The 17584-nt window shown below is 46.9% G+C and overlaps 1 protein-coding gene across 22 annotated transcripts in view; it reads right to left on the reverse strand.

The window, feature by feature from the left end:
- ADCYAP1R1 (ADCYAP receptor type I) overlaps positions 1-17584 on the reverse strand; it is a 59664-nt gene that overhangs the window by 13350 nt on the left and 28730 nt on the right. For 12 of the 22 annotated variants that reach the window (XM_065542156.2, XM_074035284.1, XM_074035282.1 and 9 more), the window contains 7 exons: positions 14206-14315; positions 13621-13718; positions 13015-13147; positions 11943-12096; positions 11477-11537; positions 10778-10847; positions 5689-5780 (listed from right to left, as the gene is read on the reverse strand). In XM_065542156.2, the coding sequence (XP_065398228.1) occupies positions 5689-5780; positions 10778-10847; positions 11477-11537; positions 11943-12096; positions 13015-13147; positions 13621-13718; positions 14206-14315 (718 nt within the window). Of the gene's footprint in view, positions 1-2603; positions 2688-5688; positions 5781-10777; positions 10848-11476; positions 11538-11942; positions 12097-13014; positions 13148-13620; positions 13719-14205; positions 14316-16692; positions 16735-17584 lie in introns of all 22 variants that reach the window. The other 10 variants (XM_065542155.2, XM_065542154.2, XM_015447551.4 and 7 more) reach the window with 3 other exon arrangements.

The following is a 17584-nucleotide window of genomic DNA, read 5'->3' on the forward strand; positions in this document are numbered from 1 at the left end:
TCATGATTCCTCAATGAATGTCAAAGGTCTATTCGCACACATACAAAGAGACAGACTCAAATAAGTATGTTTTTCTCAATTAAAAGAGCTTAACTGGGTATACAGAAATGGTACCTATTCTATTCTTCAAATTTATTATGTACCTTGCCCTAGCTGAAAAGTTGGTTAGTCTCAGGCTGGGCTCAGTGTCTCACACCTGTAATCCCAACACTTTGGGAGGCTGAGGCAGGTGGATTGCCTGAGTTCAGGAGTTTGAGACTAGCCTGGGCAACATGGTGAGACCCCGTCTCTACTTAAATACAAAAAATTAGCCAGGCGTGGTGGCAGGTGCTTGTAGTCCCAGCTACTTGGGACGCTGAGGCAGGAGAATCACTTGAAGCCAGGAGGCAGAGGTTGCAGTAAGCCGAGAACACGCCACTGCACTTCAGCCTGGGCAACAGAGCAAGACTCTGCCTCAAAATAATAATAATTGGTTATTCTCTCCTATGGCCAGTGACCCCTCAACCTTGGCTTGGGTAAACCACAGAAATCAGGATCCAGGAGACCCCCCTAACTTCAGCTGTTGCTTCCTACATGCCAACCTTAAACCTTCACCCCAAATTCTGAAGTTCTCCTCTGTAGTTCTGCTTTCTTTAGCTTCAAGATTGTTCCTGTCCCTCTTGGACCCTAGATGTTTCTATGGTAAACATAGACTCCTCCGATTTTGTTAAGGTTTCTTTGAAAGTATTCCAAAGACCATTTAGTGACAAGTTCCTGGGAAACTCTGCACCTGGCGAAGTTGTGTGGCACTGATGGGGGTCAGGGAGGGCAGATCAAGGAGCAGCTTGGGGGAGGACTGACCCTGGAGGGCTCTTGAAGGAGACGAGTCTAAGGAAAAGTCTCTCCCCAAACCTTCAATGGCTCTGCCCAAAAGGACTCATGGAAAAGAAAAAGAACAAACAGTGCAGGAAAGCCAGAGATGGGGCGGGAGACAGAAAGATGTCAGAATCTCTGAAAAGTCACAGTTAGGGAAAAGGGAAAATAAATTAAGTCAGGAAGAAGAGATGAACCTAGACTGGCTGATGCGATAAACTCTGAGTTGGATCCAAAAGAGACTAAAAGCTCAGGCAAGGGTGTTGGGTGGGGCTGTCTGGAGAACAGAGCAGCCTGACTCAGAAAGTGGGAGACCCTATCACAGGTGCAGGACCCACCCCCACGTCTGCCAGTCAGAGAGCCTTGGCCTCCAGGACTGGCTCCGCCACAGCTTCACTGTGTGTCCGCAGGAAGGTCACAGCCATTTCCATGTCTCGGCACTCACATCTGTCAGCCAGGGATCCAGCACACAGTTTCTATGAGGGCCAAACTCCAGAAATGCTTCCGCAGCTGTTGTGTGCAAGGCTGGCTGGGCTACAGCCCTGGGAAACACCCAGAGAAACGCTAGACAGAGACACCTGCAGGGAGCCCTTTGCAGGCAGCATCCCTTTCTTCTTCACGTCTGCAGTCCTAGGGATCAATGTGGTGCTGGCCACTTGGCGGTCCACAGAACGTGGTGGACTAAGCTGAACACACTCCATAGGGTCTCTCCTGATACTAAGATGCTATGCCACCCCCAGAGCCCTGCCCAGTCCCAGAAGTACTACCTACCACACTGGCACCCCACTAGCAGCACAGCTCACAGATCCTGGGAACTTCCTACCCACCACCACCTCCTCCCCAACCACAAGGACGAGCCACCCCTCCACACTCCCGGCCAGCCCAGAGGGGTCCCAGTTGGGAAGTCTGGGCACCCTAGCTCAGGATTTTGCTCAGCCACTGACTGCTGGGTCATCTTAGGTGATGCCATTTTCCTTCTCTGGACCTCAGTTTCTCTGTCTGCAACATGAGGGTAACAATTCCCTGCTGCCGGCCCCTAACATGAACTTTGAGGATCGGGTGCTCCTCGGCAGGGGAGGAGGTGCTATGGAAGTGGAAGATGGAGGCTGTGTGAGCTGGAAGGCTCTGGCTATGGAGGAAGCCCCTAGACTGAAAGCTGCCTGGCTGCACTTATGCCTGGCCCCGGCACAGCCATCTCCAGAGATGTGTGCATCCTCCCCAGTGGGGCCAAAGAGATCCCATAGGAGTACAGATGGGTTTTCCCTCCTCCACCTAAGCTGCAGCTTCCAATGCTTGTCTTCCAGGGAGGAGGCCCCTGGAATTAAGCAGCTCACTTCAAGGCAGGGGGCGGAGGCTCTCCCCGAACAGCTAATGTCTACCCTGGAAGCCTCACCTCTCCCCTTTCTGAACCAGTTACCTGCTCACAGAGCTCAACTCCAGCTAACCCTGACCTACCTGAGGCTGAGTGCCAACCCCCGTTGAGGGCTAAGCCCTAACCCCCCTCACCCCTGCTCCAGACCAAGTTGACCCTGAGCACATGCTGAGCCCTGACCCAGCCCCTGATGCCCACTTCCCAAGTCCTGGCACTCATCCTACCAGGAGCATCAGTCAGAGAGGATGAGTGGCTCAGTGCCACCGTCCCCCTGCAGAGGTCCCAGACCCCAACAGGTGCTTCTGAGGCTGGGTCAGGAACACCGTCTTGGTCTATGGAGGACAAACCCTTATCACCTGAGCAGCTGGAACCAACCTACAGGAAAGGGAGTGAATGCTGGTCTGAGGACACAGGCAGGGGGTCCTCTTGGGCTTTCTTGGGGACTCGCGGGCTTAAATTTGTTCTGGAAACAAGAGGAAAAAACCGGAGAGCTGTTGTGGGCAGATCTGAAGGGGCTTTGCGGCCCCACACATAACTCTGGTACCCCAGGGGACTCCGGCACAGCCCTGGAATCTCCCTCTCCCCTCAATCCCTGCCCTCTCACCTCCCCTGAGTCTGGCATTCTCCCCTCCTCCCAGTGCAGACACCTCCCAGCTCCAAGCCAGCTCTGCCAAGCACTCTGGGCTGAGGGGGCTTTCACACAGGCTAGAACCCACCAGGGGCCTCTTCTTCCAGGAAGCCTAATTTTGTACACTTATTTAATGCTATCTTTTCATCTGTGCATTCCTTGAGGACAGGGATGATGGTGCTGTCAAGCTTGGGGTGAAAGGCCTGCCCGAACCATAGCCATGGCATCCTCCTTCCTCCTAGATTCATGTCACTTCACTGATAACTAGTTCCCTCAGCTGTAACATGGTGATTCTATTTGACAGTGGCTTACCTATTCCACCAGATTCGCTGGATGTTTGCGGGTGTTAAATGTGCATGGATGTGGTCATGAGTATTTCCAAGTGACCTACAGCTCTTAGCAGTGTGGTCAATTGGATTACTACTCACATTGGCCGACAGGGTCTCCTTGCCCCTGTCACTCAAACATGCTGCTGGACAGAATGGGATCAAGCTGATCCCCTGTCCTCTGTGGGCACTCCCACTTGGCTCACAGACTTCATCCATCTGAGTTTTTAATCATGGGCACTCAAGACTAGCAGAGGTTTGGCTTTCTCTAAAAAAAAAAAAAAAAAAAAAAAAAGGATTTGCTGAGATTGCAAAGCGATTTGTTTTTAATGCCAGAAGCAAACCAACTAGCTGGATCTTTAAATGTCCCAGATTAATAGAGTACTTAAATGTATAAACCATGTGCTAATTACAAGTAGCCCTTATCTATGCATTAGGAAGACCTAACAAGACTCAAGGCTCCTGTGTGTGGAGAACCTGAAACCTTGGCTCACACTTCTTTCCCACCAGGCCCTGGGGATTCTTGCTGCCCAAAGCAGAATGTCTGAACTGGCAAAGTGTGTTCAGGGTTCAGTAGGGTATCCTATTTAGTATGGAAAGCTGAGAGGACCCCACAGAGAAGAGGCTGGGGGCCCTCAGTAGAAGAACAAATCCTACCAGGAAGGGGAGGAAATCAAGACCACTAGAGCTCAAATGAGAGATGAGGTTGACTTAGCTCCCTGCCAGCTTCAAATATGGGAGACAACTGTTAGTGTGTGACCAGATCCACACCCAAGCAGGAGAAACTGAGGCCAGACACAAGGGCAGTGTCCAACACTAGACAGGAGATGAGGCGAGCAGCGGGGCCCTATTTTGCGAATCCTTGAGATGAAGGCAGGAATGATGTATCTAGGGCAGGTTTTGTAGTAGCAGAGGGCTGGCCTCCCACCCCACAGTGCAGGGCCTCTAAGACTTTATGATTTATATTGATGAATAATTTTCGTCTACATAATATACACATATAAGCAAGAATTGGTAAAAAACTAGCAAACCATGAAAATAAAAACAGTAAAAGGATAGCAAAAAAAAAAAAAAAAAAAAAAAAAAGCACTTTTTCCAATGTGACGTAATCATTGCATAGGCAGAAAAAACCTGGCTGAACACCTCAGGCCCTGTGCTAGTCCCCCACCCCTGAGAAAGGGTTTCACATGGGGAGGTCCCCAGGCTGAACAGATTGACAGACCAAGAGCAAGCTCCACCTCCCTAAGGAAGCCTCAAGGAGCCTTAGGGAAGGATCTGGGATTTGGTCCCTGAGCAGTTCCTGCTTCTTCCCCCTAGGAGAATGACTGAGGAAGGGGGCCCTAGGGGAGCCCTGTACTGGGATCTCTCACTGTCCCACTTGTCATCTGTCCCACAGGGCAGCCATCAAGGTTGTGACCCAAGTCTCTGATGAAGGCAGTACCATGCACCCAGTGACGCACCTAGTGAAGATACCTCAGCTCCTCCTCACTTGCTTTCTTCTGAAGGAGCAGAGGAAGCCACACATAGGGCTTTTGCCTTACCAGCAGACGGACCCCAGGGACTGCCCTCAGAACCAGAGTGTGCCCATCCACCCCCCCCAGCCAACCACAGGGGACTACCAACCTTCCTCCCCAGCATCAGAAATGTCCTCATACCCCACACACCCAGCTGGTCATGCTCCCATTCACAAGGCCAGAGATGGGAGGTAGAAGGTGCTCTGTCTGATTTCAGAATGAGACAGGGCATAGAGAAGTGGGAAAGGGCAGGCAAAGATAGGCTGTTAGGGACATGACTGCAGAAATACTTCTTGCAAATCAAGTGGCCATGAAGTGGAGAAAGCCCTACGCTCTATGGTAAGAGGCTGCCCTCTAACCCAAGAATCCCCAAACAATCACATGTTCATCGGAAAGGAAGGAGTTGAAGAAATAAGACCACATGCAGAGGTAGAGCTGCCCTGAGGGCCAGTGGAGGAAAGAAAGTACCCCCATTCCAACACCCAGACCAGTGAAAATGTGTCCACCTGACTCCCTAGTGGGAACTGGGCAACTTCCACAGTCTGGGCTGGGGGTGGGAATATCAGGCAACAGTGTATCAAAGGTATTCATGAGCTTCCCATAGAACCAGGAACCCCAAAGGAAATTCAACTTCTAACCAACCAAGAACCTACCTCCCTTAAGAAATCTGGTGTTTTCCATCTTGACTCCTAGTCAGTCTCTCTGTCAGGCGCTCTCTCTCTCTCTCTCTCTCTCTCGCTCTCTCTCTCTCTCTCCCTCTCCCTCTCTCTCTCTTCCTGCCCATCCATATCATGGTCATGCAGCTGAGGAGCTCCTGGGTTTGCTTAATGCTGGAAGGGCAACTATATTAAAGGCTGTTTAATCAGAAGAAGATCTGCAAATGCCGATGCTAGGTCACCCTATCAGCAAAGCACAGGCCTTCTTCTGCCTGTGACCTGAATGCAGGGCCCGCGCGGCTGTCAGCAATGGCTGTGGCATCCACACAATGGTACTTACAAGTAGATGCTGGACTCATTGCCTCCCATGTCTGGAGACTGAAGTTTCTGCACAAGGATGACGATAATGCCAATAAAAAGCACAAAGTTAACCTGAGGAGCGAAAAAAAAAAAAAAAAAAAAGCAAATGAACATGATTCTTGGCAAAGACTTTCTATACCTCTGCCTCAGCATAGGCTATTATTCCTCCAGCAGGACCCTCCCCCACCTAGTCAAGATCCCATCTACACTTTTAATCCAAGATGGCGGCATGATAACTCGCATTTCTCTCTCCAGCCTCCCACAGTATCATTGAAATGAAGGAAGAGATAGAAGAAAAAGAATTCCATAGAAGTACGGGAAATAGGAAAGGACATCATGAGTAAGTCAGAAAAGTAAACCATTTCTAAAAGAGAAAGAGAAAACAGGATCAGGGTGATGGGAAAACTACAGCCCAAAAGAGATAAAGTAAGGCTATTGCAGAAGTGAGAGTTGTTCTTTAGAGAAATTCCAAGTTCAGAGTCATCAAATATGGGGAACCAGAATGGATAGCCATAAGCATTGCTAATTAAAGGGCTGCCTGGGAGTGGCAATAGTAGCATTGTCTTCAGATAAAGACTGGGGACAAAAGCTTCCTCAACAAAGTAGGAAGCTATGTGAACAGTCACAAAGGAGGAGGAAAGGGAGCAAAGAAACAGAAACAAGGCACAATGACAGGTCTACACAGGACTACACAATATCCTTTGGGTGTAGCCAAAGCAGCCCTTGGAGAAGAAAATGAAGAGCCAAAAACTAACTGATTAAAAAAATAATAAATACTGGAAAACACTTAAGCATTCAAATCAAAAGCTAGAAAGATTACCACAAATGTAACTTATATAAGAAAGAAATTAATAATTATAAAAAATTATCAGAAAGAAATAAGAAAAAATAAGAGAACTGATCAACAAAAATAAAGTTTTATTTTTGCTTTTATCTTGTTTGTTGGTTTTTACAGATAAATTTAATGACAAAGCCTGTTCCATGAGGGCAGGATTCTGTCAATCTTGTTCTCTGCTACATGCCCAGTTTGATCAGTGTCTGAAGTTTACAAAAATAAGCAATGGGGAAAGGATTCCCTATTCAGTAAGTGATGCTGGGATTGCTGGTTCACCATATGCAGAAGAGTGAAACTGGACCCCTTCCTTACACCATATTCAAAATTTAACTAAAGATGAATTAAAGACTTAAAGGTAAGACCTCAAACTATAAAAGTCCTAGAAGAAAACCTAGGAACCACCATTCTGGACATAGGCCTTGGGAAATAATTTATAGCTTTCTCCTCAAAAGCAATTGCAACAAAACCAAAAATTGACAAGTGGGACCTGATTAAACTAAAGAACTTCATAGCAAAAGAAACTGTCAACAGAGCAAACACACAACCTACAGAATGGGAGAATATATTTGCAAACTATGCATCCAACAAAGGTCTAATATCCAGCATCTATGAGGAACTCAATTCAACAAGCAAAAGACAAATACTTTTATTAAAAAGTGGAAAAAGATATAAACAGATACTTCTTAAAAGAAGATGTACAAGCAGCCAGCAAATATATGAAAAAATGCTCGACATCACTAATCATCAGAGAAATGAGAATCAAAACCACAGTGAGACTCCATCTCACATCAGTCAGAATGGCTATTACTAAAAAGTCAAAAGACAACAGATGCTGGGGAGGAGGCAGAGAAAAGGGAGTATGGAAACACTGTTGGTGGGAATGTAAATTAATTCAGCCATCATGGAAAGCAGTTTGGAGATTTCTCAAAGAACTTAAAACCATCATTAGACCCAGCAATCCCATTACTGACTATATGCCCAAAGGAAAATATATCATTCTACAAAAAAGACACATGCATTGGTTTGTTCATCACAACACTATTCACGATAGCAAAGACATGGGATCCACCTAGGTGCCCATCAACAGTGGACCGGATAAAGAAAATGTGGCACATATATACCATGGACTACTACATAGCCATAAAAAGAATGTAGACACATCCTTTACAGCAACATAGATGCAGCTGGAGGCCATTATCCTAAGTGAATTAACACAGAAACAGAAAACCAAATACCACATGTTCTCACTTAGAAGTGGGAGCTAAACATTGGGTACTCATGGACATAAAGACAGCAACAATGGACACTGGGAACTACTAGACAGCAAGGGAGGATGGGGGGCAAGGGTCTAAAAACTAACTATTGGGTACTATGCTGACTACCTGGGTGATGGGATCAACTGTACCTGTAACTTCAACATCATGTGATATACCTATGTAACAAACCTGCACGTGTATTCCCTGGATCTAAAATAAAAGTTGAAATTATTTTTTAAAAAACGAAAAAAAATCAATACCTGGTACTTAGTAATACTGTTAACTGTATGTGTTAGTCAATGAAAAAGGAAAAAATATAATTAAACAAATTTAGGAATGAGAAAGATGGCAAGACAATAAACACACAATATTTTAAATGATGAGAGAAAAGTGAACAAAATGAGGAAACAAATATTAACAAAATCAACTTAAGAAGAAATAGAAAATCTAAGTAGAACAATAACCTCAGAAGAAATTAAAAAGTAGTTAAAGGTGTATGCATTAAAAGGTACCAGGTCTAGATAATTTTATAGACCAGTTCCAGAATAACATTAAGAAAGATGTAATTTACATACTGCTTAATTGTTTCAAGGCAAATTAAAAAACAAAACAAAACAAAACAAAACCTTCAGGATTACCTATGAGGCTAACAAAATTTTGCTACGAAAACAGAATGAGGAGAGAAAACACACAGATACACACATGTGTACCTAAGACCGCAGAATTTTATGAACAATGCCAAAAACTTTAAACAAAGTATTAAAAAACAAAATTTAGCAATACAGTAAAAGAATAAACAGATCATGTTAATAAAGGTTTTACCCCAAAAACCCACCCCCAAAAATCTAATATTTGTTACAATAACAGACTAAAACAACGAGCTTCCATTATCCCCCATAAGACCAGCAAGTGTAATTCAGCAAAGACATGGGAAATGAGCGCTCTTGTACCTTGCTCATTGAGAGCAATCTGATCTGCATGAAAATGTTAAATGTACATACTCTTCATCCCAGAAATTAGACTCTTGAGATTTATTCTAAAGACATATTCACATATGCTCAAGATATGCACAAATATGTTCATTGTGGCACTGTTCATAACAAAGGAAAACTGGAATACTATAAATATCCATCACTAAATAAATGATTACTTGAATAAATTCCTCCAAAACACATTTGATACAATTTGTCACCCATTCCTGATTTTAAAAAAACAAAAAACAAAACAACAACAACAAAGAAACACTGAAGCCAACAAGAAAAACTTCCCAATTCAATGAGGGGTAACTGCCAAAACTAGAGCAAACACCATCCCTACAAAAACAAGGGCTAAAAGATGTAAACACTGGAAAGAAAGAGCAAAATCTATTTTCATTTGACGATTATATAATTTTCTACCTAGAAAATCCAGGAGAACCAACTGAAAAGGTATAAAAACCAGTAAGAGAGTTCAGAAGCATAACTAAGAAAAGACACAATACATAAAAAACAATAGCTTTCCTGTACACTAGCAATAGTCTATTAGAAAATACAATGAAAGAATGATTCCCAGACCCACTTAAAGCCCAAACTGGAAAACACCTTAGAGGTAAACATAGCAAGAACAGGGAAGAAAACTAAAAAGCTTAACCAAAATGACTCTGTAAGAAAGACTGAATACTTGGAGAATCACGCCACATTCTTGGAGAGGATGACTCAGTCTTTTAAGAAAATAAATTCTCTTCCAAATTAGTCTGTAAATGCAATGCAATTCCTACACAAATCTTAATTACACTTGTTTGGTGCAACTCGACAAGGATATTCAAAAGTACACCAGAAAGAGTAAACGTGCAAGGAAAATTTGAAGAAAACAAAAGAATAATGAAGGGATAATCTGCATACCAGAACATGCTACAAGGTTACAGTAACTAGCATAATGGTGCATCTGCCATGGGAATGGACAAATAGATTAGTAACCTAGAATAGAAAGTCTGGAACCAAAGACCAGTATATTGAGTGTTTATAATAAAATGACATTTCAACATAATGGAAAAAGGATTCAATAAAAAGGATTGAGAGGGTAGGATGTCCATCCATTGAAAAAATAAAATTAGATAAAATTGAATATCATTTCAGACCAGACAAAACAGTAAAATTTCAGCTGGATTGAAGATGCACATGTAATAGCCCACAAAAAGTGTAGACTTTGTTTTACATCCACAAAAGTGTTACGAAACAAGAATAACACTTTTATATCTTGGGTTGGGAAAGGCCTCTATCAACCAGAAATAAGGCTTGGAATTAACTAAGAGAAATCTTGACCATTTGACTATATAAATGCTACGCAGAAATCGCAATATACTTACAACATATACAACATAGGAAGTGTTAACTATCCTTTAAACTGTAACTAATAAAATCTGATAGAAAACTGAACAAGAGAAATAAACAGGAATATCCACAATAACAACAAATTGCCAATTAATGTTTGGAAACAAATGCTCAGTCACCCTAGCGAGATGGAGAAATGTACATTAAAATTAGAAGCCAGCAATCCTCCATAAACCTGTGCAAAAAATTAAATGATTGATATTATAAGTGTAGACAATGAAAGGGGGAGGTGAGCCACTCTTCCTCAGGAGGCATAAATTATTAAAGGGTTTTTGCAAAGCAATTTGGGATCTGAAATTTTAAACGTGTACCCCTTTCAACCCAGCAATTCCACTTCTAAGGATTTATTCTAAAGAAATATTTCTACATGCTCAAAATTATGCACAAAACTATTTCTATCTTTTGTAATAAGGAAAAAATGGGATAATCTAAATCTCCAGTGCTAGGGGAATAGCTAAAGAGTTTGTGCATCCCTGTTACAGATTATCATGCAGCCATGACGGAGTAGGAAGTCAGGGTTGTGTGGGGACTCTTTCATTTCTCTTCCTTACATGCCTTTCTGCCCAAGACCCTGTCTCTTCCCTTCCTCTTCATCCCAAGGACACTCACCATGATAGAGCCAACCACAGGGCCTTTGATCACCCACCACAGAGCTGTGCTGTCATTCATATCCCAGCAGCTGAAAGATGGACAGAGAGAAGCAAGATCGCGTCCGTGAGTCGGCAGCATAGAAGCCTGCAGGACACTGCCCCATCTAGCTGGGCGCCCAACACTTTCACCACTGCAGCTCTCTGAGGAGAAGAGAGCTCTGGCTAGAAGAAGAGCTCTCCAGCGGGCTGCAGACTCCAGCCTGGTCCTGGCTCTGAAAATCCCCTGCTTCTGAGCCTCTATCTTTCCCTCCGCTCACCTATCAAGGCAGGGCATGAAGCCCAAAAGTCAGGATCACCAGTGAGCTCCTAGGAAAGGACCATTTTTCCCCATAAGACCTACAGCTCTTAGGATGTGACCTCCCCCTCAACATGCTTCCTCCCCTCCCTAAAAGGAAAACAGGCACTCAGCTGAGTGCAGAAGTAGACAAGGGCTCAGAGACCTAGCACATTCTCTTGCTGGGTTGCTGGTTGAGACGCAGCTGGGTGGGTCACCTGCATGGGGCCAGGGCTCAGGTGGTGCCCAGTGCTGGGCTTTAGTCTGGGCCTGGCATTGAATGGTGTGTTGGGGGCAGTTCATGTGAAGTCAGGGCAGCTACTGAGAACCCATCTGTAAGAATCTACTCTGTGCTGTGGCCCTAACTCCTGAGCGTGTACTAACCCTGTGTCATCAAAGTAGAGTCTCAGCGTAGCCCACACCGTCACACACACAGTTGGGGTCCCTGGGAGAACAAGAAAAAGAGGTCCATGAGAACAGGAAAACCAATATGGCCAATGTCCACTGCAGACCTGGGGCTCCCAGAGGCTATCATTCCCCTATGACACTTGGAATTCCTGGGAATTCTAACTGTTCCTCACACCCAGGCCTCCTAAGCGTCTACATCTCCCTCAGACCAAGGGCTGTCTTGTCTCTCAGAGGACTCCTGGGCATAACTCCACCCTGAGACAGTGGGCTGTCCACAGGCAAGAAGAACGAGAAAGAGTCCAAGAAAGAGCCTAGGCCATTAGACTCGGGCAGGGCAGTGCCTCCTCCTCACCTGACACTTCCTGAAGGCAGAACCAAAGACACACCTGGACACACCTGACCACAGGACCTGAGCCTGTCCAAGCCACAGCCAGGAACCTACCCCAGCCAATAATGGTGTACCAGTAGAAGTATCTCCTTTCAGGGAAGAAGGTCTCCACCAGCAGAGTGAAGAGGTACAGGCCCTCGATGAACAGCCAGAAGTAGTTGGACACAACACAGTAGTGGAAGAAAACCATGATGGCCTTACATTCCACCTGCAAGGAGAAGCGCCAGGGTGAGGGGCGTGAGCCCAACAGGAACAGGAGCAGGGGAGAATCCTAGGGCCCTTTGGCTCTGGCATGCTCAGGCTCAAACATCCCAAGGATCTAAGAGAGTCAATATTCCTGGATCAAAGAGTTGAAAATTGCAGCATCCCATGATTCTGAGTCAAAGCTGTTCATGGAGGCAAAACTGCACACACAGGACAAAAACAGGTGGCAGACACAGAGCTTCCTCATGACTAGCTCATCCTCCTTCACTTTCCTGCTCCTACCCTCTCTCCCACAGAGGAGGGGAAGAAGGAGAGAATCAGCCAGAGGACCCTGCAGGAGGCTCCTTGGTATAATGAGGATTTGGACACCTTTCTGGTGGGGGGATACATATTCCTGGCTTCCAGAACTCTCTACTCATAGAGGCTCCCCAAGCATGTCCTCTGGTCAAGGCCCTGGACTTTACACTCTTCTTCCTAACTTACCTCCTCAAAGACCAGCTTCTCTGCATGCTACCTCCTCCAGAGGTATGAGACCTGGGGAGGTGTCTCTAAAGACCCCTGGCCAATCAGCACCTGGGCTCCATCCCAGTCTAGTTAAATGACCAGCATCAGTTTCCTCGTCAGTCAAGTGGGATTTGGTGTTCCCAGCTGACCTTCCTCCACTGCCTTGCCAAATGAAACACGCAGGGTAAGAGACAGGAAACATTTTGGCTGCAAGTGATGTCGTACATTGGCTCATCACCTACTAGTAACTTAATTCATGAGTTTTCACATAAACCAGGGGTGGTAGGGCAATGCCTTCACCTGCAGGAACACACTTGACCTGCAGGATGTCAGGCAGGTAATGTGCGTCCTAGGGAACCAAGGGGATGGTGCAGGGCCTTCCAGGCAGAGCCCTAATGGGCCTGCTCGGCTCACTCACTGTGGAGATGAAGCAGTGGTTGCTGTCCTGCTCCGCATACAGAATCCAGTCTTTGATGAAGACAGAGATCGCCCTCAGCATGAACGACACAAACAGGTTCATGTGGATGAAGTTGCGTGTGCAGTGTAGCTTCCTACATGAGTGGGCCAGGGGAGAAAGAAGCCTTGGACCCCACAGCATTTCACACCCACCCTCTATGTGGGCATCTGTGGTGGGCCAACTCTGTGGCTTTATCTCAGCAGGTCTCCCACCCAGGCCACCCTTCTGCCAACCTCTAAATCCTCACTGACTTTCAGGCCCCTGTAACCCAGATCCACCACCCCACATGGCCAGACTTCTCCCTCCTGTGGCCTCTGACTATCTAGACCAGGAAGACAAAAGCAAGTAATGCAGATTTCCTGCCCGGGCTCTGCCTGGCTGCATAGCCCTGTACAAGTCAGTTGCCCTCTCTGGGGTGAAGTTTCCCATCTGTTATCCTTGGGGTCGGGGAAATGCCTTCCAAGGGGTCTTCTAGGGCTGACATCAAGTGGGAGGGGAGAGATGGGCCAAGGCCTCTGAGGCCCTGGCCAGTTCTGGTGCTTGCTTGAATGTTGCTGAGGGTCTCACCGGAAGCGACACAGGATGACCATGGCAGTGGTGAGGGTGACGAGGGAAGTGCTGTAGCCAACCGTGTAGAGGGCCTTCACTGACAGGTAGTAATAATTCTGAAGGAGATCACAGGACAGGCAGGACTTCATGTGAGACCTGCCCACAGCCAGCCTGCCTCGGGCCTGCACGCAGTCTCCCAGGCCAGGGCCTGCCCACCTCCAGGCCTAGCTCCTCCTTTCTCTCTTCTGCTGATGTCATCTCCACCACCTCCTATCCCTGGCCAAGCCTCTTACTCCCCTTTGCACAGTGTCAGCATTCTGCAGATGCTCAGCACATGCCGTTGAAGGCAATAGCGCTGTCCAATCAGAACAGACCGCAGCCTTGGCCTGCACAAAGGTCCAGGAAGCCCCCTGCTGGGCCTGGCATTAACCCAGTGGCATTAATTCCAGTATCCTGGAAGAGCAGCCAGGTGTAGGTGGGGAGGAGTAGGCAGCATCCCAGCTGCTTCTCAGCCCCGGCAGGTGCTCATGAATGCTGCCTACTGACCTAAGTTTCCTCAGCCCCACCCTCATCACCTCTGAGGAGCAGGGTGCAGACACTCACCTGGTCCCCAGTCTCAGATTCATATTCATCAAACCCACAGGCATCAAAGTAATGAGGGAAGGGCTCCGACCAGCCATCCTCCGTGCAGTTCCGGCTCACCACTCCCATGTCTGCAGCAAAAAGAAAACTCAGCGAGGCCCAGAAATGATTAAGAGGGCCCTGAAATTCTAATGCAAAAATGACGTGTTCAGTGGGAATTCCTGGAAACCCCTAAGACCAACTGGGAAGCATGGGGAAAGGTTTCAGAAATCAGTGATTGCTGATCAGAGAGATGGAGAGACAAGGAGCAAGCTCATCTCAACCAAAGATGGGGAGACTGCACCAGCTGACTTCAGCATCCCTGCATCCCTCCCCTCTGGAACATTTCCAAATGCTCATCAGGGATGGGCCTGAGTCCTCCCCTGGGCCCTGGATCAGCACTTCTCAAACGTCAGTGTGCAAAACCACCTAGGAGACTGATTACAAATACAGATTCCAGGCCTGCCCTTAGGGATTCTCCGTCAGGAGATCTGGGCACTTTCAGGAATCCCCTCTGGTGACTGCAGGGTGTGGGTGGGGTCCTTGGCACACCTTGGGAACACGGTTTGATGTGATGCTTCCCCTTGGTGCTCTGAGCCTCACAGCAGCTGCAACATCTCGCATCAAGGGGACACAGCGCTTGCTTCATTAACAAGGTCCAGATTTCCACTAACACACGGCCGGATCTTATGAAGATATATATCTGGGTTTCTTTTAAAGTGTTGTCTTTCAGAGTTTGGGAGGGCTGTTTCCTGTCACTAATGTACTTTAATTCTATTTTGGTTGACTTTAAGGCCATTCAGTGGGACACTCAAGAGGGTGGGATCAGTCATGGCCATTAAATGAATCATGTGCTGGCTGCACCGTAGAGTCCAGGCTGGGTTTTGCCCTGCCCGGGGCTGTGCCAGTCTTTCAAGGTTGCTTTTTCATTCTCCCCTCACCCGATGGTTTATAATGGTGGGCCACTCATGTCCAGGGCAGGGGGCTGAGCAAGCAGCTCCCTTTTTCTCCAGCCCAGCACCTGAGTGTGACCCAGCCTGACACTGGAAGTATCTGGTCTATCGGGACACGTGTGGTTGGTTCTTCCCCTTACAGCATTCAAAGACCAGGACATTGTATAAAACAAGAGACACCTGCAGAAAAGGAGCTCCAGTACCCATATTGTTGAACAGAAACCTCCCCTCTGCAGCCAACGCCACCTCCAGGGAGCTCAGGAAGGAGGCAAGGAGGGCAGCAGGTCAGCCCCTGTGGGAGGCAGAGGCCAAGAGAGCAGATCCTTCCAGTTTTCCAATCTGTGTCCCTCGCTTCCTGCATTAGAAGATCTAAGGCCAGTTCTCTTTAGCCAAGAAAGTCAGAAATGAACTTCCTGGGATGTGGGTAATTCTGCCAGAAAGGAGAGTTCTGCCCACAACAGGGAGACTGGGCCCAGCCCTTCTCCAGCTCTGAGTTCTACGGCACAGGCTAAGGGGGAAGTTTGGCAAGCCCAAGGAGAGCAAAGGAGCTCACTTCTGTCCCACAGCTGATGCCAAACTGTCCCTTCTTCCAGCAAATCTGTCTCAGGCAACCTCCTTTTAAGTCCCTCTGAACACTTCTTTCAGAAAGTCTGAATGTCCCAGGGAAATCACCACTGTGGCCAAGTTCCTTCCCCTCCTGGGGCCTCATTTCCTCTCTGCTTTGCTCACATCAGGATGGTGGGAAGAGGAAAGGGAAGCTGCTTTGAAAAACAATTTAAAAAAAAAAAAAGTGTTCTAGAAGGAAAAGCGGTTTCCTTTCTTTTATTTTCCTTCTTTCTTTTTTTCCTTTTTATAACACAGTGTGGGCTCAGAGAAACATAAACCCTTTTGTTCAGAACTGTTCTGTGAATTTGCCACTGTATTGTTCTGATAGAAATCTCCGGAAGATGGAGTGCTCTTGAGATTGTCAAAACCCCGCAGTGATTGTGCCTACTTCACTAGGCTGATTTGCCCCAGTAACTGCACAGGAACACAAAACTTTCAGGCAGCTTTCCCAAAGGGGTGCCCGTCCCGGGATCAGCCCATCAGCATCACCTGGAAGACTGGCGAGACAAGCACATTCTCAGGCCCCACCCCAGGCAGAATGAATTACAGACTGCCAGGAACCTGTGTTTAACAAGCGCACGAGGTAACTGTGATGCACGGTTAAAGTTTGAGAGCCACTGTTCTACATGTTGGAGTTCAGAAACAGTCAATCCCAGAGTTCTTTATTTGAAGTCCACAAAGAGACTCTAAGACATCCGTGTCTCCCCTGAAATTCTACACATGATGTTCTGCCTGTGTGCTTTTCCATGAAGATAATCTGTACCTTTATCAGAGAAAAAAGTCACCTGCCAAAGATCACACAGCCACAGAGGAGCAGAGCCCAGCCTGGGATGGGGTTCTCAAAGCTCACACATCAGCAGATGCCCTTCCCTCCAGCCAGTCCACGGTCAAACCCAGCCTAACCCCTTACCTGAGAGATCTAAGGAGTTACTGTCACCAAAATCAGACTCTCCTGAAAAATACAGACATAGGCATGTATCCAAATGCCTGGCTTACAGTTAGCTACTGTTTACTCTCCACCCCGGAAGGCTCAGGCTACCCCTGGTCTACAGGAAGTAGGGGGTGGGGTCCTCGCCAAGAGGCAACATCACACACAGCAGCCGCGCACCTTCCTCACACACTGCACCTTCTAACACCACTCTCCCTGTCTTTGCATTTCTGTGATGTTCAGGATGGTCCAGGACTCAGTTCTCCACCACCACAGGTAATGGCAATGGGTACTGCCAGGAGAATGGGAGGGCCTCCAGAATGGAGAGGAATGGGAGAAAATGAAAAGGGATGGTTGGGCCTTTTCAAACAATGGGCAAAAAACAGCAAAATGGGTCCAGGGCTTGGGGTTTCCTTTTTGGTGCTCAATCCTCCACCTCAGCCTCCAAAACTGCTCTTCATCAAAGGGAATCTGGAAGACTTCATTTTCAGACAGTTTTTCCTCTCTTCCTACTCTTTATTCCCATTTCCACCCTTTTCTTATGCCAAAACCCCTGCTTGAAATGAGACCCCATTTCCACCCCACCCCCCCTTCTCAAAACTCCTTTCCCAAGGTCCAGCTGACATGCCACCTCTTCCTGGAAGCCTCCCCTGACTTCTTCACTATTCTGCCTGCATGCTGCATCATTCACTCTTCTGTTCTGTTGCTCACTGTGCATTCCGGCTTCTTAGCTGTCAGGGATGTCAGTATCTGCATGGACTGATGCACATGTTCAGGTCTGTGCATATGCACATATATGCACCTGCACTCATGTGTGAGCTTGTTTCTTAGCCCCTCCATTGGTGAGTATCATCCTCCCAAACAAGCCTGTGAT

The sequence above is a fragment of the Macaca fascicularis genome, chromosome 3, assembly GCF_037993035.2.
Source record: "Macaca fascicularis isolate 582-1 chromosome 3, T2T-MFA8v1.1".
Classification (NCBI taxonomy): domain Eukaryota; kingdom Metazoa; phylum Chordata; class Mammalia; order Primates; family Cercopithecidae; genus Macaca; species Macaca fascicularis.